The 21,212-nt window shown below is 37.8% G+C and overlaps 1 protein-coding gene across 1 annotated transcript in view; it reads right to left on the bottom strand.

Annotated features, from left to right (window-relative positions):
* Positions 1 to 21,212, bottom strand: part of TRAPPC8 (trafficking protein particle complex 8) — a 112,711-nt gene that overhangs the window by 47,765 nt on the left and 43,734 nt on the right. The window contains 2 exon segments of the mRNA XM_023207741.3: positions 13,357 to 13,488; positions 20,426 to 20,531. Coding sequence (XP_023063509.1) covers positions 13,357 to 13,488; positions 20,426 to 20,531 — 238 coding nt within the window.

Below are 21,212 nucleotides of genomic sequence, written 5' to 3'. Positions count from 1 at the left end.
TGTGTGTGTGTGTGTGTGTGTGTGTGTGTGTGTGTGTGTGTGTGTGTATGTGTGTGTGTGTGTGTTAGAGAGGAGTAGGGTACATAAAGGAAGGTAAGGGAGACCAGACTGCTTTGACATCTGCCCACTACTTCTCTGAGCCACAATTTCAAAATGTCAACTACAGAGGAAAGAGCTTACTTCTCAACTTGACTTTATCTACCTCAAATTCTTTCTGGAAAAAAAGCCAAGGAATATGTAAACAAACAAACTTCAACATCTAAAATGGTTAGATTTCACTAAAACTATGATGAAAAAAATGTTTTCATACTCTAACTAGAAGCATGTTATGTCTTCAAAGAGTTTTTTCATATTACATAAAACATCAAACACATTTATCAAACTTTTTTCTTGCCTACGATCAAAGACTTACATTGAATGTATGTGGCTACATATGCCAGAGGTACACATATGCCATAGTATTCCACAGCACAAAGTCTAATAATATACAAATAACAATTTGTATATTGTTATTAACAATTCACATACTGGACCAACCATGCTGATCCCAGCCTGCCTGCCTGCCAGCCAGAACTCACTGGCCAGTCTTGTGACCACTGAAAGATTATACCTCACGCGGTTCAAATAAAGCAGTGGGCTAGGACAGCAGCACAGTAAACACTGCCTGGGCCAGACATTACTGCATCAGGTGCTACCACAGCCTCTTTTTTAAGGTGCTATTGCCAAGTGTCAGGGCATACTTCCTGGTGATCAGTGCATCTACTGCAGGACTTAATAAGAGCAAGAGATTAATAATATACCAGAATGATATACAAGATGTATGTTCAAAATGGAAAATTGCAAGGAATGCCAAAATCTTATGAGTATTGCAGTAAGAATGCAGTATTTGTGGCGATAAACATCATCAATGTCAAAAATCAAAAGAGACAGATTCTGAATGTTCTCACTCATATGTGGGAGCTAAAAAAGTGGATTTCATGAAGATAGAGAGTGGACTGGTGGTTACCAAAGGCCAGGGAGAGTCGGTGAAGGAGAATGAAGTTGATTAATGGGTACAAATATATGGTTTGATAGAAGAAATAAGAAGACCTAGTGTTAGATCAGCACGGTGGCTATAGTTTACAACAATCTACATTTCAAAATAGAGAATTTGAATGGCTCTAAGGTGATGGATATCCCAAGTACACTGATTTGACCTTTATAAATTATATGAATGTATGAAATTATCACATATACCCCAAACTATGTATGTCTACTATGGATCAATTTTTTTCAAAGGAGAGTATTTTCTTCCAAGATCACCTACAGCTGGGAGGGGTGGCTCACGCCTGTAAGCCCAGCACTTTGGGAGGCTGAGGCGGGCAGATCATGAGGTCAGGAGATCAAGACCATCCTGGTTAAAACAGTGAAACCCCGTTTCTACTAAAATTACAAAAAATTAGCCAGGCATGGTGGCGGGCGCCTGAAGTCCCAGCTACTCAGGAGGCTGAGGCAGGAGAACTGCGTGAACCCGGGAGGCGGAGCCTGCAGCGAGTCAAGATTGTGCCACTGCACTCCAGCCTGGGTGACAGTGCGAGACTCGGTCTCGGAAAAAAAAAAAAAAAAAAAGATCACTTACTAGGGACCTCAGATGCCAGCTCTCCTCAGAAAGATCAAAGTAACTAATGGTCCAAACAGAAAACTGAAAAAAGACAGCCAGGATCAGATGAACAGCCCATGGAAAGAAACTAGAGTGCAGGAAAGGAAAACAACAAGAGTTTGGCAGGGATCGACCGCTGAGGAACACAAAACCCCACAGAAAGGGTAAGTAGGAGTACTTCTCTGCTGCCCTCTCCCCCCGATCATCTGTTCACCATCCAACTGATGGCGAGTCCCTCTGCCCTCATGACCCAGGACAACACTAACAGTGGCAGTTTGAGAACGTCCCAGGGACAAGGATGTGGGTGGCCAGCTCACACAGGCATGCCCGGCCTCCTTTCAGGCCTGAACTGAGATAGTAGATACCACTGCCTTGCCCGGGAAATCTCTGCTCTTGAATCACCGCTGCATCACCAGATCCCTAACATGTTCACAACTGCTGTGACATTAGCAAGTTAGGAGACCAGTGGGTCCCCAGAGAAGGTGTGAGACCCATGGAGATGTAACCCCTAACTTAGGCTGCCCCTAGGGGAAGGGGGGATTGCAGCCTGCCAAAGCCCCACCTTGAGACAAAGGTAATGCAAGCAAGCAACAATCGCTGAAATGGGCAGCCCCAGCGGCTGGAAATGAAAATGAAGAAGGGCTCATTTCCCGCCCACCCCATCCACTGTTGTGGACACAGGAGAGGTTCTCCCTGCTGGGAGCTGGCAGATGTATTCTTGGGGAAAGCACTTTTCATGCTTTTTGTGACGGCTCCATCCCAGTTAAAAATGAGCCCATGGCCAGGCGTGGTGGCTCAAGCCTATAATCCCAGGCACTCTGGGAGGCCAAGGCAGGTGGATCACCTGAGGTTGGGAGTTCGAGACCAGCCTGACCAACATGGTGAAACCCTGTCTCTACTAAAAACACAAAATTAGCCAGACGTGGTGGTACATGCCTGTAATCTCAGCTAGTTGGGAGGCTGAGGTAGGAGAATCACTTGAACTCGGGAGGCAGAGGTTGCAGTGAGTCGAGATCGTGCCATTGCACTCCAGCCTGGGCAACAAGTGACAAAACTCTGTATCCAAAAAAAAAAAAAAAAAAAGTGATCCCATGTCAACTGGGCTTACAGGAAGGGCAAGGCCCAGTTCCCCCTCCCTACAGAGAAGCATCTGGGCAACAGAAGGTGGACAAGCCGCAGAGTTGTTTACTCTGTACTACAGGAAGAAGTTCTGCCCTGAACCCATTTAGGTGGAAGTTCTGGCCAGGGCCCAATGGACAAAGTCTACATGAACTGATGGTTGTGAGTCCCCTGACAGGGGCATGATAAGGAAGCTTCTGTCTGCTCAGGATGAGTAACTGGTGTACCCCACCCGAAAAAGGATCAAATAATCTACAAAGTAAATATTATCAGACTAACAACAGACTTCTCAGAAGAAACCTTACAAACAAAAAGAGATTGGGGGCCTGTTTTTACCCTTCTTAAATGACCAAAAAAAAAAAAAAAAAATGCTAGCCAAGAATGTTATAGCCTGCCAAACTAAGCTTTATAATTGAAGGAAAAAAGTCTTTCCCAGACAAGAAAATGCTAAAAAAAATTTGTCACCACCCGACCAGCTCTATAAGAAATGCTCAAAGGAGTTCTAAACATGGAAAAAGGACGATACCTGCTACCATAAAAGTACATGTAAGTACAAAGTTCAAAGATCCTATAAGGCAGTTATATAATTGGGACTACAAAGCAACTAACAACATTATGACAAGTACAAAGCCTCACTTACAATATTAACCTTGAACAAAAATAGCTTAATTGTTCCGCTCAAAAGACAAGATCCAAGCATATGCTACCTACAAGACCTAATAAGACAGACCTAATAAGACCTAATAAGACAGGTCTTATTACACAGACCTATATTCTGTGTATTAAGACCCACAGGTTCAAAGTAAAGGGCTGGAGAAAGATCATTTACGCAAATGGAAAACAAAAAAGAGCAGGGGGTTGTTATACTTGTTATCAGATAAAACAGACCTTAAACCAACAACAGAAAAAAAAAAAGACAAAGAAGGGAATTATATAATGATAAAGAGTTCAATTCAACAAGAAGATTTAACTAGCCTAAACATATACACACTCAATACCAGAGCATACAATTTTATAAAACAAGTACTACTAGACCGAAGAAAAGACAAACAGCCATATAATAACACTGGGGGACTTCAACACCCCACTGACAACACTAGAAAGATCATCGAGGAAGAAGAAACTCTGGAATTAAATTGGACTCTTGACCAAATGGACCTAATAGACATCTAGAGAACATTCCAACTGACAACCACAGGATATACATTTTTCTCATCTGCGCATGGAACATTCTCTGAAGTTGACCATATACTGGGTCACAAAGCAAGTCTCAGTAAGTTCAAAAAAGTCAAAATCATTATCAAGGATCTTCTCAGACCATAATGGAATAAAATTAGAAATCAATACCAGGAGGAACTCTCAAAACCATACAAGTACATGGAAACTAAAAAACGTGGTATTGAATGACTTTAGGGTAAACAATGAAATTAAGGCAGAAATTTAAAAAATTTTTGAAACAAATGAAAATAGAGACAGAGCATATCAATACTTCTGGGATACAGCAAAAGCAGTGTTAAGAAGAAAGTTTATAGCACTAAATGCTTATATCAAAAAGACAGATCTCAAATTAATAACTTAATGTCACACCTAAAGGAAATAGAAATAAGAACAAACCAAGCCCAAGCTGGCAAAAGAAAAGACATAAAGATCAGAGCAGATCTTAATTCTTTAAATGAAATCGAGACCAAAGAAATCATACAAAGTATCAACAAAATAAAAAGTTATTTGAAGACACAAACAAAACTGATGAGAATACTAGGCAAGATTAAGCAAGAAAAAGAAAAGATGATTTTAATAAGCACAATCAGATATGACAAACGTGACATCACAACTGATACCACAGAAATACAAAAGATCCTCAGAGACTATTATGAACCCCTATACACACAACTAGAAAACCTAGAGCAAATGGATTAATTCCTAGAATCATAAGATCTCCCAAGAATGAATCAGGAAGAAACTCAAATCCTGAATAAGTCATTAACTAGTTACAAAATTCCATCAGTAATTAAAAAAAAAAAAAAAATCAACAAATGAAGCCCAAGATCAGCTGGATTCAAAGCCAGATTCTACCATATGCACAAAGAAGAGCTGGTACCAATTTTACTGAAACTATTCCAAAAAAAAAAATGTATATATATATTAAGGAAGAAAGATTCCTCCTTAACTATCATCATCCTGATATCAAAATCTGGCAAGGGCATATACACAAAAAGAAAACAAATCAATACCCATGATTAACACATATGCAAAAATCATCGATAAAATACTAGCAAACCAAATCCAGCTGGACATCAGAAAGTCAAATTAATCACAATCCAGTGGGTTTTATTCCAGAAATACAAGGATGGTTCAATATTTGCAAATCAATAAATGTTACTCACCACATAAAGAGAATTAAAAACCATATGATCATCTCAATAGATACAGAAAAAGCATTCAATAAAGTCCAAAATCCCTTCATGATAAAAACCCTTAACAAACTTAAGTATTGTAAGAAACATACCTAAAAATAGTAAGACCCATACATGACAAACTCACAGCGAACATCATACTGAATGGGGAAAAGTGGAAAGCATTCCCCCTAAGAAGTGGAACAAGACAAGGATGTACACTCTGCACTCACACCACTCCTATTCAACATAGTATTAGAAGTCCTAGCCAGAGCAATCAGGCAAGAGAAAGAAAGAAAAGGCATACAAATAGGAAGAGGAAGTGAAATGATCTTTGTCCAATGATGACAAGATCCTATACCTAGAGAATCTAAAGGTTCCTCCTAAAGACACTAGGTGTTAGGATAAATGACTTCAGTAGTTTCATGACACAAATTTAATGCACAAAAATCAGTTGTGTTTCTATACAGTAATAAAATTAAAGATGAGAACCAAATAAGAACTCAATCCGATTTACAACTGCCACACACACACAAAATAAAATACCTGGAATATATTTAACCAAGGAGGAAAAAGAACTACAAGACACTGATAAAAGAAAGTATAGGCATAAACAAGCAAGAAAAAATCCCATGCTCACGGACAAGGAGAAATCAATATAGTTAAAATAACTATAATGCCCAAAGCAATCTACAGATTCAACAAACTATCTATCAAATAAATAATGTCATTTTTCACAGAATTCGAAAAAACTATTCTAAAATTCATATGGAACCAAAAAAGAGCCTGAGTAGCCAACAAAGTCCTAAGCAAAAACAAAGCCTGAGGCATCACATTCCCCAACTTCAAACTACACTACAAGGCTATAGTAACCAAAACAGCATGGTACTGGTACAAAAAATAGACACATGAAAAATGGAATAGAATACAGAACTCAGAAATAAAGCAGCATACCTGCAACCAACGGATCTCTAACTAAAGTCAACAAAAATAAGCAATGGGGAAAAGGACTCCCTATTCAATAAATGGTGCTGGGATAACTGGGCTAACCATATTGGGAAGAATGAAACTAGACCCCTACCTATCACCATATACAAAAAATTAACTGGAGATGGATTAAAGATTTAAAGACCTCAAACTATAAAAAAAATCCTAGAAGAAATCGTAGGAAATACCCTTCTGGACATCAGCCTTGGCAAAAAATTTATGAATAAGTCCTCAAAAGCAGTGGCAACAAAAACAAAAATTGACAAGTGGTACCTAATTAAACTAACAAGCTTCTGCACAGCAAAAGAAACTATTGGCAGAATAAACAGCCTCTGAAATGTGAGAAAATACTTGCAAACTACACATCCGACAAAGGACTATTATCCAGAATCTAAAAGTAACTTAAATCAGGAAAAAAAAAAAAATCAAATAATCCCATTAAAAAGTGGGCAAAGGACATAAACAGACACTTCTCAAAAGACACACAATTGGCCATGAAAAAATGTGAAAACAATACTGAACATCACTAGAGAAATGTAAATCGAAACAATGAGATACCATCTCATACCAGTGTAGAATGGCCATTTTAAAAGGCTATGGAGAAAAGAGAACAGTTATACACTGTTGATGGGAATGTAAGTTAGTTCAGCCACTGTGGAAAGCAATTTGGAGGTTTCTCCAACAGATAAAACAAAACTACCATTCAACCAGTAATCCCATTACTAGGTATGTACCCAAAGAAAAGTAAATTGTTCTACCAAAAAGACACCTGTATTCTTATGTTCATCACAGCACTATTCACAGTAGTAAAAACATGAAATCAACCTATGGTGCCCATCAATGGTGAACTGGATAAAGAAAATGTGGCACATACACACCATGGAACATGACATGGCCATAAAAACGAATGGTATCATATCCTTTGCAGCAACATGAATGGAGCTAGAGGCCATTATCATAAGGGAAATAAATCAGAAATAGAGAATCAAATATGAATGTTCTCACTTATAAGTGGGAGCTAAACAATGGGCATGCATGGACATAAAGATGGAAATAACAGACAAAGGGCACACCAAAAGGGGAGAGGGAGGAAGGAAAGGAAGTGAGGGTTGAAAAACAACCTACTGGGTAATATCTTCACTATTTGGGTGATGGGTTAGTTCTCTGAGGCCCAAATCGCAGCATTACACAACATACTCATGCAGCAAACCCGGACATGGACCTCCTGAATTTGTAATTATTTTTATTTTTATTTTTTTCGAGACGGAGTCTCGGTCTGTCACCCAGGTTGGAGTGAAGTGGTGCGATCTCGGCCTACTGCAACCTCTGCCTCCCAGGTTCAAGTGATTCTCCTGCCTCAGCCTGCCAAGTAGCTGGAATTACAGGCGCACACTACCACGCCTGGCTAATTGTTGTATTTTTAATAGAGATGGGGTTTCACCATGTTGGCCAGACTGGTCTCGAACTCCTGAACTCATGATCCATCTGCCTCAGCCTCCCAAAGTGCTGGGATTACAGGCGTGAGTCACCGTGCCTGGCCTCTGTAACTATTGTTTTAAAAGAGAGGTACAGCCGGGCACAGTGGTTCCCACCTGTAATCCCAGCACTTTGGGAGGCTGAGGTGGATGGATCACGAGTTCAGGAGTTCGAGACCAGCCTGGACAACATGGTGAAACTCCATCTCTATTAAAAATACAACAATTAGCCAGGCATGGTAGCATGCACCTGTAATCCCAGCTACTTGGGAGGCCTCATGAGGCAAGAGAATCGTTTGAACCCGGGAGACGGAGGTTGCAGTGAGCCGAGATCATGCTACTGCACTCCAGCCTAAGCAAAAGAGTGAGACTCCGTCTCAGGAAAAAAAAGAGAGAGAGATAGGTACAGACCACCTCTCAGTGCCAGCAACAGTATGTCTGACAGAAAAGATGACAAAAAAAGAAGGGATGGGAAATTGATGCTGACAAAACACACTATAAAAGTACACCCTGTAGAAAACAAAATAAGCAACAGAAACACCAAAGCAGTTATTCAATGTCAGTCACCACAAAAAGCAGATAGACAGTAGAGCGGGTAGCACCCACTGTAACAGGGTAGAAGACTTCCCACATCTCTACATCAAAATAAAATTCCAAAGAAAAATAATTGAACTATAAACAATTTCTGTCGTGCCAAGCACAATGGCTCACGCCTGTAATTACCCAGTATTTTGGGAGGCTGAGGTGAGCAGATCACAAGGTCAGGAGTTCGAGACCAGTCTGGCCAACAGCCTGAAACCACATCTCTACTAAAAATACAAAAACTAGCTGGGCGTGGTGGCACGTACCTGTAGTCCCAACTACTCCGGAGGCTGAGGCAAAAGAATCGCTTGAACCCGGGAGGTGGAGGTTGCAGTGAGCCAAGATAGCGCCACTGCAATCCAGGCTGGGCACACATACACACACACTTCTGAGGCAAGATAAGCAATTCAGCATGAATTCTCAAAGAGGACTAAGAGAAACGGCATTACTCTGTAATTTCTTCTTTCATCCCTATCAATACAACCCTGTTTTAAATTCAAATGTCATGATAAGTTGGTGCTTCTTATCAAAAAGTTTATCCACCACAATCAAGCCGGCTTCATCCCTGGGATGCAAGGCTGGTTCAACATATGCAAATCAATAAAAGTAATTTATCACATAAACAGAACTAAAGAGAAAAACCACATGATTACCTCAATAGATGCAGAAAACACTTTTTTTTTTTTTTTTTGAGACGGAGTCTCGCTCTGTCACCCAGGCTGGAGTGCAGTGGCCGGATCTCAGCTCACTGCAAGCTCCGCCTCCCGGGTTCATACCATTCTCCCGCCTCAGCCTCCCGAGTAGCTGGGACTACAGGCGCCGCACCTCGCCCGGCTAGTTTTTTTTTTGTACTTTTAGTGGAGACGGGGTTTCACCGTGTTAGCCAGGATGGTCTTGATCTCCTGACCTCGTGATCCGCCCGTCTTGGCCTCCCAAAGTGCTGGGATTACAGGCTTGAGCCACCGCACCCGGCCGTCAGAACACACTTTTGATAAAATTCAACATCTCTTCATGTTAATAACTCTCAATAAACTAGGTATCAAAGGACAATGACTCAGAATAGTAAGAGCTGGCCAGGCGTGGTGACTCACGCCTGTAATCCCAGCACTTTGGGAGCCCAAGGTGGACGGATCACCTGAGGTCAGGATTTCAAGACCAGCATGGCCAACATGGTGAAACTCCATCTCTACTAAAAATACAAAAAATTACCCGGATGTGGTGGCGGGTGCCTGTAACCCCAGCTACTTGGGAGGCTGAGGTGGGACAATTGTTTGAACCCAGGAGGCAGACGTTGCAGTGAGCCAAGATCATGCCATTGTACTCCAGCCTGGGCAACAGGAGCAAAACTACATCTCAAAAAAAAAAAAAAAATAGTAAGAGCCATTTATGACAAACCCATAGCCAATTTCATACTGAATGGACAAAAGGTGGAAGTATTCCCCTTGAAAACCAGGACAAGACAAGGATGCCTCTCTCACCACTGCTATTCAACACAGTATTGGAAGTTCTGGCCAGGGCAATCAAGCAAGAGAAAGAAACAAAGGGTATTCAAATACAAAGAGATGAAGTCAAATTGTCTTCATCAGAAAATGACATGATCCTATGTCTAGAAAACCCCATTGTCTCAGCCCAAAAGCTTCTTAAGCTGATAAGCAACTTCAGCAAAATCTCAGGATACAAAATCAATGCGCAAAAATCACAAGCATTCCTATACAGCAACAACAGACAAGCAGAGAACCAAACCATGAAAGAGCATCTGCACCACAAAAGAAACTATCATCAGAGCAAACAGACAACCCACAGAGTGGTAGAAAATTTTTGCAATCTATCCATCTAACAAAGGTCTAATATCCAGAATCTACAAGGAACTTAAACAAATTTACAAGAAAAAAAAGAAATAACCCCATCCAAGAGTGGGCAAAGAACATGAACAGACACTTCTCAAAAGAAGACATTTATGTAGCCAACAAACATGGGGGAAAAAAAAAGCTTAACATCACTGATCATTAGAGGAATGCAAATCAAAACCTGATCATTAGAGAAATACAAATCAAAACCACAATGAGATACCATTTCATGCCAGTCAGAATGGTGATTATTAAAAAGTCAAAGCTAGGCGTGGTGGCTCACGCCTGTAATCCCAGCACTTTGGGAGGCCAAGGCAGGCAGACCACCTGAGGTTGGGAGTTCAAGACCAGCCTGACCAACATGGAGAAACCTCGTCTCTACTAAAAATACAATATTAGCTGAGTGTGGTGATGCATGCCTGTAATCCCAGTTACTCGGGAAGCTGAGGCAGGAGAATTCTGTTTTATGGCACACCTATGTTCACTGCAGCACTATTCACAATAGCAGAGACATGGAATCAACCCAAATGCCTATCAATGATAGACTGAATAAAGAAAATGTGGCACATACATACACACCATGGAATACTATGCAAACTAACACAGGAACAGAAAACCAAACACCACCTGTTCTCACTTATAAGTGGGAGCTGAACAACGAGAACACATGGACACAGTAGGAGAACAACACACACTGCGGCCTGTTGCGGGGTACGATGCGGGGAGGGAAAACATTAGCAAAAAGAGTTAATGAATGCTGGGCTTAATACCTAGGTGATGGGTTGACAGGTACAGCAAACCACTATGGCACACGTTTACCTATGTAACAAACCTACACATCCTGTACATGTACACTGGAACTTAAAAATTTTTTAAAAATACTAAAAAGTTGGTGATTCTCAGAAACTAGGCCTCAGTCAGAATTATATGTGTTCTATGCACACTAACTTCCAAGGAAGAGACTGTTCCTGACCAACTTCAGTTAGATACATATTGTACTGGCTTATCCAGTAGATCTTAATTTATAGTCATATTCTCAGATTTCCACAAACTGTACTGTTTCGTGGAAGAGCTGTCTTGGGTTCAGAGCGTATAGAGTGGTCATGAAATAGCAAACCCAGCTACCTTGAATCATTAACTTCACAGGGTTATATGCTACGGTAAGAAGATGATTATCAAGCCAGACAGCAAATATATCTCAACCTACCACAAAGGTAGCATTTTTAACTTGTTAGGTATTTCCTAGAAGCAATATGCCCTATAATTTGGGAAGGTAAGATACAAGCAGCTGTTTCTAGTTCCAATGACATTACCATTCTCACAAATGAAACCATTCATAAAAGTGGACAAAGATGTAGAAAAATGATGACTTATTTTCAATAGGAGACAACAGACCATTCCTAATGGGACATGTATTTTCTTTCAAGCAAAGGAAACCTCCTGCTTAATACATTTTGTCATTTTTTGAACAGAAACCTTTTAATCAGATACACAATGGGGTAACATGTTTCAGATGCACTTGCACTTACTACTGAAGAAAAGCCACGAAAAGTAATAATAGTTATTTTTTTTTTAAGTTTTTTCCATGTTAGAGCCTGAGAAATTCTAATTCATGGAGTGTATCAATTATTATAAAGATTTAATTTTATATTAAGATTTGAAAGGTTTTTTTAATGAACATTAAGCAATTCCACATATTTTCTAACTTTCCACGGGTTCCAAAAATAGAGGAAGGAACCCAATTTTGAAATGTTGGTTTTAAAAAATTACAGTATTTTTACATGAAATTGAGAGTAATTTCTGAACATCTTTTCTTTGTACCTTTGAAATAATGTACATTGTGTAAAACACTGGGATGCTTTGGTTAGCACAGACTTACAAAAATGTAAGGATGTTCACAGTTACATTTCATACTTAGTATATTCATATTAAATTTTTATTTTTGAGGCGGAGTCTCATTTTGTCACCCAGGCTGGAATGCAGTGGCACAATCTTGGTTCACTGCAAGCTCTGCCTTCCAGGTTCATGCCATTCTCCTGCCTCAGCCTCCTGAGTAGCTGGGACTACAGGCGTCCACCACCACGCCCGGCTAATTTTTTTTTGTATTTTTAGCAGAGACGAGGTTTCACTGTGTTAGCCAGAATGGTCTCGATCTCCTGACCTCGTGATCCACCCACCTCAGCCTCCCAAAGTGCTGGGTACAGGCGTGTGCCACCGCGCCCGGCCCATATTAACTAAATTTTTAAAAGATCTTCATATGCCCCTAATAGATCAAAAGCTCCTTAAGAGGTAAGACCATGTTAATTTTATGGGTGTATGTTCAGCTCCTAGTATAGTCTCTGAAATATAGAGATGGTTGTTTAATGGTTGTTTAATCCAAGTTTCTATTTATATTTATAGTAAATCACCATCTCCCTACTGCTACTCTCAGCCTCCAAGAAAGCTAGCTCTCTCCGACTAATGGTTCTAGGACAACTGGGGCTGGATAAATATAAATCAGTAAAGATCCCAGCAACTCAACTGCTTCAAGAGACAAGAGACAGAAGACGTCTATACATTAAGTACTTACTCAATAGCATTATAAAGCACTCTGAAACAGAAAGAGCAGGATTTTAAAAAAAAATTACTTTGAAAGCCGGGCGCCGGTGGCTCAAGCCTGTAATCCCAGCCCTTTGGGAGGCCAAGACGGGTGGATCGCGAGGTCAGGAGATAAAGACCATCCTGGCTAACACGGTGAAACCCCATCTCTACTAAAAAGTACAAAAAACTAGCTGGGTGAGGTGGCGGGCGCCTGTAGTCCCAGCTACACGGGAGGCTGAGGCAGGAGAATGGCGTAAACCTGGGAGGCGGAGTTTGCAGTGAGCTGAGATCCGGCCACTGCACTCCAGCCCGGGCGACAGAGCAAGACTCCATCTCAAAAAATAAAAAATAAAAAAAAATTACTTTGAGAGAGAACAGAAGATCAGAGCTGAAATAGGGAGAATTCATTCCTACCTGAATGCATACAATCTACCTGGCTTTTCACAAACGTGATTTAGTTTAACCTAACCAAAATTTGGGCAAAATTACAAATTTTATAAACAAAAAAACCCTGAGGCTCAGAGAAGTAGCCTGACCTAAGTTGTGAATAGAAGATCAAAATCCATAGCCAGATTTGTCTAAATCCAAATCTCATGCCCTTACCAATATATTACCTCAGAACAAAATTTCATTTAGTTTTTAAGATTCATTTTAAATAACAAAAAATGGACAAATGACACACATTTATAAAAGAAATTAACAATAACTTTTCACTGTAAAGCAAAAGTACTCACCTGCCCTGCTTTACTAAATCGATGGCCTGCCAATATCATATGAAATGCATATTTTCTAACCATGGGACTTTTCATGTTTATAAAGCAATGTGCCGCCTGTTCCAAAAGAAGTGCACTTCGAAGATCAGAATCCTAGTGAATGGTTAAAAGAGAAAAAGGTTAGTTTCACCAAGTTAAAAGTAAATAGATAACTAGTGAAAAAACATTTAATATCTTAATATATAGCATATCCAATGTTTAACTTAAGAGTATATGAGGGCAAAGATCAAGGGGCAAACCAATCTTGATTCTTCCAATAAACACAAAATTCTTTTAAGTTTTGAAAACATTTTCTACCATGAAATACTTAGCTTTTCATAAAAGCCAAATGTCTGGTTATGATATGTGCCATGTACCAAAATCTGTGAATAACTGCAATCCCTTCTCAGATGGCAAAAAAGTTTGTCAACTACAAATTTATTACAGGTATACCGATAAAAAATAAACCAGAAAACATTTACACCAATCTGATTTCCTCTGAAAATTGACTTGTTAGCATATTTTCATCCACCCAAGAAAACATGTACATAAATTATGAAATATTCTAATCTACTCCTTAATTCTCTGTAAAATTTTACTGTATTTAAAGGAATCCTCAACGTTTGCTGTAATTCCAGAAGGCCAAATCGACTGCATTTCATTAAAAAGTTCAGAAGGCTTCAGTTTCAAAGATTTTCTTTTCACCTGCTATTATTACATTAATAAAGAATACAACTCAAGAAAGTTTCCACTTCAACTGACCCTCACAGTACAGAATCTACAAAACCACATACTACATTACGTCACCACCCTTAAGACAAATCTTTCGACTGAAAGAGTCATCATTTTACATATAACTGAGAAAGTACTGAAGGTTGCTGATTAAATATCAACAACATTTTCACCAAAACTTTCTCCAGGTTTTTAGCTGTTCTCAAGCTGAACTTACCATGCCCTTCCATGTGTTCTGCTGCCATTATTTTCCCCAGGGAAAGTTGAAAACAGAAAACATTGACTTTAAATGCAATAATTTCAACAAATTATAGTTACATCAAAAGTGTTCACAGACCATTGATTATCATAAACTATCTCTGCGTCAATCATAGAATTATATTAGAGCTGAAATAGACTCCAGGAAACCACCTAGAAAGCATTCAGTAAATGGCAGCTATTATCTATTTCAACCTCCTCCTGACAAAAACTAAATGATTAGATGATTGCTCTAGTAATTAAGATCCAAAAGCTAGTAAGCAAAAAAGTCAGGAATATGTAATTAATTAGTGGTTCTTAAAAATGGGTTTGTGTCAGAAATACTTAGGGGAGCTTGGGAGCTTACTTTATTTTGTAGAAAAATGTTTTCTTTTTAAAAAGTATTAATATAAACTAACTTTTTAAAAAAGAATACGTGTTTGAAGAAAAAAGTGAAAAAAGTGAACATCTTTCTTTCCTAGCCCATGTTTCATGTTATTGCCAGAGGTAACTATTCTTTACAGCTTAGTGTTGTGTCCTTCGTCACCCCTCCTGTATATGTATGTGCATGTGTTTACATGCCTAAAACATATGGATTTTTAAAAATACACATATATTTTGATACATAAGTGGCATTTATATAGAGTACCTTGTTTTTTTCACTTATGTAATGGACATCTTTCTAAGACATCTACATCTCTCTCATTTCTTTTAAAGTTACACTGTATTCCATTATAAAATGTACCCTAACTTACCAACTGATTATTGTTTCATATTTTGTTACTACATAAAATGCTTTGATAACTATCTTTATAGAAACATATTTCAATAATTATTCAAATATTTTTAATAGAGAAATTGCTGGTAGTAGAACTACTGAGTTAATGAAAGCTATGCATATACTACTTCAGATTCTAATATAGCCAAACTGCTACAAAAAAGTAGCACCAATACATACTCTCATCAACAAAGAATAAGAGTACATGTTTTCCACTCTACTCAGCCAAAAATCTTTAAAATTTTTAGCTAATAAAAGAAAAATGACAGCTGGGAGCTCACACCTATAACAGACCTTTGGGAGGTGAAGGTGGGGGATCATTTGAGCCAAAGAGTTCAAGACCAGCCTGGGCAACAGAAAGGGACCCCCGTCTCTACAAAAATTAGCTGGGCATGATGGTGAGTGTCTGTGGTCCTAGCCACTTGGGAGGCTGAGGCAGGAGAATCACCTGAGCCCGGGAGACTGCAGCTGCAGTGAGCCATGAATTCACTACTGCACTCCAGGCTTGGTGATAGAAGGACGACCTGTCTGAAAAAAGGGAAAAACATATATATATAACACCTTGTTCCTTAACATACACTTAATAGTAGGGCTGTTAATCTTTTCATATGTTTAGGGGATTTTGTACTTTTCCTGTGAATTGCCTGTTTATGCTCTTTTGTGAATGGTTTGTTATGATTTTCTGCTTTGTAAGAGCCCTTTGTATACTCTTAATATTAGTCCTTTGTGATATATTTTGCAAACAGTATTTTCCAGTTTTGACAAGAAACAGTTTATTCTTTTGCGGGGCAGCACACTATCGCTGCCTTTATGGTGTCAAGATACTGTTATCAAACTAAGAAAGGATGTTATCATTCCAGGACTTTAAAAAATGCTCTCCTAGTATTTGCTTCTGGGGTGGGTGTGTGTGTGTGTGTGTGTGTGTGTGTGTGTGTGTGAATGTGTCTGTCTGTGTGTGTATGTTACTCTGGTTTCATTTTTTATTACAGCTTAATCAAGCCATAATATATTAAAACACAATGAATAAGCTAAGATTCCAACCCAAACAGCGGGTTAGATACCACAATACCATTTTGTGAATAAGTTAGCTTTCTCCACTAATTTTAAATGATACCTTAACCATATGTAGTATTTAAATTCTCATTCTAGCCCATTAATATGTCTATTCTTATCACTGTATAGAGTTTTACTTTCTGTAGCCTTATATTTTAGTATCTATATATTTTAATATCCAAAATAGGTAATTCTCCCTAATTATTGTTTCTATTTCAGAATTTCACTCAGGCCTCAACAGAGTTCAGTTTTTTAAGTGCTGTAATTTCTTAAGTCTATTCTTAGCACAACGTACATATGCATGCACACATACACACACACATGAAAAAATAAAATAAAATAATATACACACACACACCTCTTTATTGCCTACGAAGTTTCACTAAACTGCAAAACCTGAATGGGCAGCAATCCTGGACATTCTAAAAAGCTAAGAATATCCCCTGAGAATACTTAATGGTTTGCAAATGATTCTAATGTACAATCCAGTTAAAAACCAAAAAGAGAAACTTAGCATTTCCAAATTTCACACTCAAGAACTGACCAACTGAAGGCACACGTGGAAGTCCATGGCCTCTATTAATTTGGCTGAAACAAAATTTTGACTCTTGCATGTAAAGAATCAATTTCTAGACTGACCGAGAATCAGTTTCTAGAGCTGAATACTGTGCTTTCATATCTTAGTCCAGCTTTATTCTTCATTAGACCCTGATTCTTAATGTGACACCCAAAGTGGTAAAAACATTATTTTGAAAGGAGAAAAATAGCCCTGAAAAGAATGACAACTGCTATCAGTGTTGATGGAAGAGAAATAAAAGAATTTTTACAAAGTGATGGTTTTATCCAGAAAGCAAAGGCTTTAAATGAATTGAAAGATAAAATTTTAATATAGTGCTGTATTTCATACTATCAAATAACAAGTTTTATATATGTTCCATAAGAAACTAATAAAAAAAAAAAAACTCTTGATAGCACTTCATCAAGAACTCCAGCCTATGAAAATTCTGTCCACAACCAAGAGATAATTTTAACAAAAGATAAAAAGACAACAATAACTTAAAACATGAGGGTTATGTACAGAAAAAAAAAAATCACCTGAGGTAGAGGCCTCAATAAACCAATAAAAACACAGTTGATAAAGCCACCAGTTGTAGCTAACTAACTGAATCAAACATCAAACAAAAAAGATGGCTCTAAGCTTTTAAGATTTCATCTCTGCATAACCATGAAGTTAACAGGAAAGAAAGGTGCTTTCAGCTGATAAATTTCCCATAAGACCAGTTACTCCCAAGCTGAAGAAACTTACAAAAAACTGACATTAGCATCCCTAGAAACTGATTTTTCATATTTAAATATAGTAACAGAAAAAATGGGTTGAAAGACCAGAATAAGTGTTCAACACAGAAACAGACACAAGCAGGTATATCTTAAGCACCGAATTCATATATTTCCTATGTGGTGATAAATGTGGCATGTTTTATCATTAAACTGGGTTTGCTTTGCCATTCTGAGAATCCCAGGGCATAAAACAAAAAATAAGATCCACTTGCCCCAAAATTTGCAGTACATAAAGTCACAGCACAGCTCCTCCTCTTGCCCAGGCCTCATTAACTATCTTTCACTGTGACAGTATTAACAAAAATCTAGGGAACACAGTTCAGGCATGTCAAGAGTACGTAACTCAGTTCTCCAGCTTCAAAACCAGTGTGCATCTCTTGATATTATACAGCCTTTCTAGTTAACAAAATACATACAATAAATGTAAATTGTTGGTAAAGATTTAACATAATTTATAAACATTATGCCCAATAATCATTAGTTTCAAGTTACCCCAAAGAAATTTATGACAGGTATTGCAGAAAAGGCCACTGAGAATCACAATTTCTGGGTACATGCACCACCACCTGCCCCCTCTCCCCACCATATGGCAGTAAATAACCATGATACATTTTCTAGACTTTCATGATAAAACAAATCATCCAGATTTGAGAAAGAAAAGGGAAAACAAAGAGTTGGAAAGAAGAGAAAAATGACAAAAAAATAACACGGTTATAATGCAGACAGGAGAATTTGCTCTGAAGATATTTTATTCACATATGTGGATAGAATGGCAATTAAAAGCATTTAAGCAAGGAAGAAAAAAGGAATTTTATTCAAGCTCCTGAACCATAAATTCTTTTTACATTCACTGATAATCCTTAGGTTGAAAAACACAGCAACACATTCAAATCCAAGTTAAGATTATTTATTATAATAGAGAACATCAGAATACTCAAAAGCCTATATTCAGCTCTACAAATAGTTTGTTATCTGTTCATATTTATTAGTCAGTGGCCATGCAATAACAATTATTAAACATTTTAAATATCACTTCTGAACCTAACTAGTTAGATCTTACAGAAACTTTTGTAGAAGAATTAATGGTTCAGTTCCAACAAACACTTGTAGAGCATCTAATCCACGTGCCAAGGCCAGTGTTAGGCAACAGGAATAAAAACAGAAGGCAACACGGTTCCCTGACCTCAAGAAGCTAACAGCTTAAGAAGCTTAAACATAATTTCCAATATAATATAATATGATAAGTCAGGTTTTACAGCATTATATGAGAGAGCAGAACAGAGACACTTAGGACAAACGGGTGTACTAGGCAAGACTATCTGAAGTACACAACTGATATCATGACTAGTAAACTAGACAAAGCAAGAGGAAAAAGGCCACAGTTCCAAAGAAAAAATATTAAGAATGAGAACTAGTACAGTAGGAGAAGTTTTAAAAAAACCAACAAAAGAAAGAGAGATAAGTAAACTATATGGAGATACAAAAAGAAAATACATTTTTAAAGATTAAAATTTTTTTAATTAAATAAATAATGTTTAAGAGCTTGAAAACAAAAATTACTCCCACCCCCACCTCCATTCTACATTGGATTACAGACAGGATAGGAGAATACAGGAATTATCTCAAGCCATTTCTGCCTTGAGCAAATAAAGGGCTAGTTAGTGATAACATAATTGAAGATCATGATATATCAGGTAAAAAATTTTATGGGTTTATTTATATGTTAATTTAAGATGCCTTGGAAACACAAAGTAGATAAATCTTTGTTGCTGTTGTTGAGACAGAGTCTCGCTCTGTCGCCCAGGCTGGAGTGCAGTGGCGCGCGATCTCAGCTCACTGCAAACCCCACCTTGTGTTCAAGCAATTCTCCTGCCTCAGTCTCCTGAGTAGCTGAGATTATAGGTGTGCACCACCACGCCCGGCTAATTTTTGTATTTTTAGTAGATGGGATTACATTATGTTGACCAGGCTGGTCTCAAACTCCTAACCTCAGGTGATCCGCCCGCTTCAGCCTCCCAGAGTGCTAGGATTACAGGCGTGAGCCATCACGCCTGGCCGCAAGTAGATAAATCTTAAAGACAGTTGGCTATACAAATCTAAAGCTCAAGGAAAGCTCAGGGTTAAAGACAGATTTGAAAGTGGAAAGCATGGTTGTGGATAAGATCATCCCCAAAACGTAAAGAGTTAAAAAGTTCAGTGGTCCAAGGATTAAAATCCTAGGATAATTTAACATTTAAGGAGCAAACAAAGGAGATGTTTGATTTCGTTCCTTCATTCTTCAGTAGTCATCTAAAAAACGTGTTATTAACAATACTTATAAAGGAATTACTACCATTCTTTACAAGCCTGCAGTCAATGCAACTCAATAATGTTTGTTGTAAAATCTTCAACAACTATAAATGAATTACTTTTTTCTCTTTTAAAATATTCACAATATAGGTTTTTTAAATGTTTAAGATGATTTTCTTAAAAAGTTCATGCTAGTTGAAAGTAAAATTAAAACCTTCTCAGTGATTAGTCTTTTAAAATCAGCTTTATTTCCCTAGCAGACTCAGATAACAAAATATGAAAAATAAAAAATAAAATATCATTTTATATTAGGAACAACGCATATGTACATTGTTTCAAATATTCTTATTCAAAGGACAAAAACCTAATAAGTCACAGAGTATGCTCAATACATGTCTGTAGTTAATAATGAAATGTAGCCTTAAAATATGTAAATAAATTTAATTTATTAAAAATTACATTTAAAATTAACTCAACAAAAAACTAAAATAGCCATGTTGTAAATTCCCAAAGAGTGATTTCCCTGGCTAATTTTATGTTTTGTAAACCCTTTCAAGAAAGAAGATACGTCTTTTTAAAAAATGAACAATGCTAATTAAAGGAAATACTACACAATTTCAGTACCTCACTGGTCAACCGTATTAGTAGAGCTGCAGCCTCTGAATATTTGCTTTGACTTTTTAAAAGCTCAGCACTAAGCAACACACATCTTTCAGCCAACACCATATTCCTGTAGAAAAAAGGACAAGAAAATCAAATCAGCACAATAATACCCTAGCACATCAAAGTAAATGTGTTCAGCAAAAGATTCCAATTACAATTTTAGAGGACAGTTGCATGGAATTGGTTTCAGGACCCTCCAGGATACTAAAATCCAAGGTTTATCAAGTTCCTTATATAAAATTGCATAGTATTTGCATATTAACCCATACACATCCTCTTGTGTAATTTAAATAATCTCTACATTACTTATAATACCTACTACAATGTAAATATTATGTAAATCATTGTCATACTTTATTTTTCATTTGTATTTTTAATTTTTATATTATTATTTATTGTTGGTTTTTCCCAAATATTTTTAATCTGTGGTTGGTCGAATCTGCAGATACACAGGGCTGACTATAAAAAGAAGAAAAGAAGTCTATGTCCTTGTTTTGCACCTACCAAAAAGGCTTTTTAAAAAAATCTTCAAAAATTTCTCATAACTCATCAAAACTTCATTATCACGTAATTTGGCAGTAAGAATACAATGCAAAGTCCTATCTCCTATATGCAGAAAAGCTAGAACTGGTTCCATAACGTATTTAACAAAGTCTGCTTTGAACAGAAAAATATAAACATGTCACACATATTTCTTTCTCTTTCCTTATGTAAATTCTGATTGTGTTTCATCTTGCTGGCTACTTTA

The sequence above is a fragment of the Piliocolobus tephrosceles genome, chromosome 18 (genome assembly GCF_002776525.5).
Source record: "Piliocolobus tephrosceles isolate RC106 chromosome 18, ASM277652v3, whole genome shotgun sequence".
NCBI classification, from domain to species: Eukaryota; Metazoa; Chordata; class Mammalia; order Primates; family Cercopithecidae; genus Piliocolobus; species Piliocolobus tephrosceles.
The sequence above is the reverse complement of the archived record's forward strand: the minus strand, read 5'-3'. Positions and strand labels throughout refer to the sequence as shown.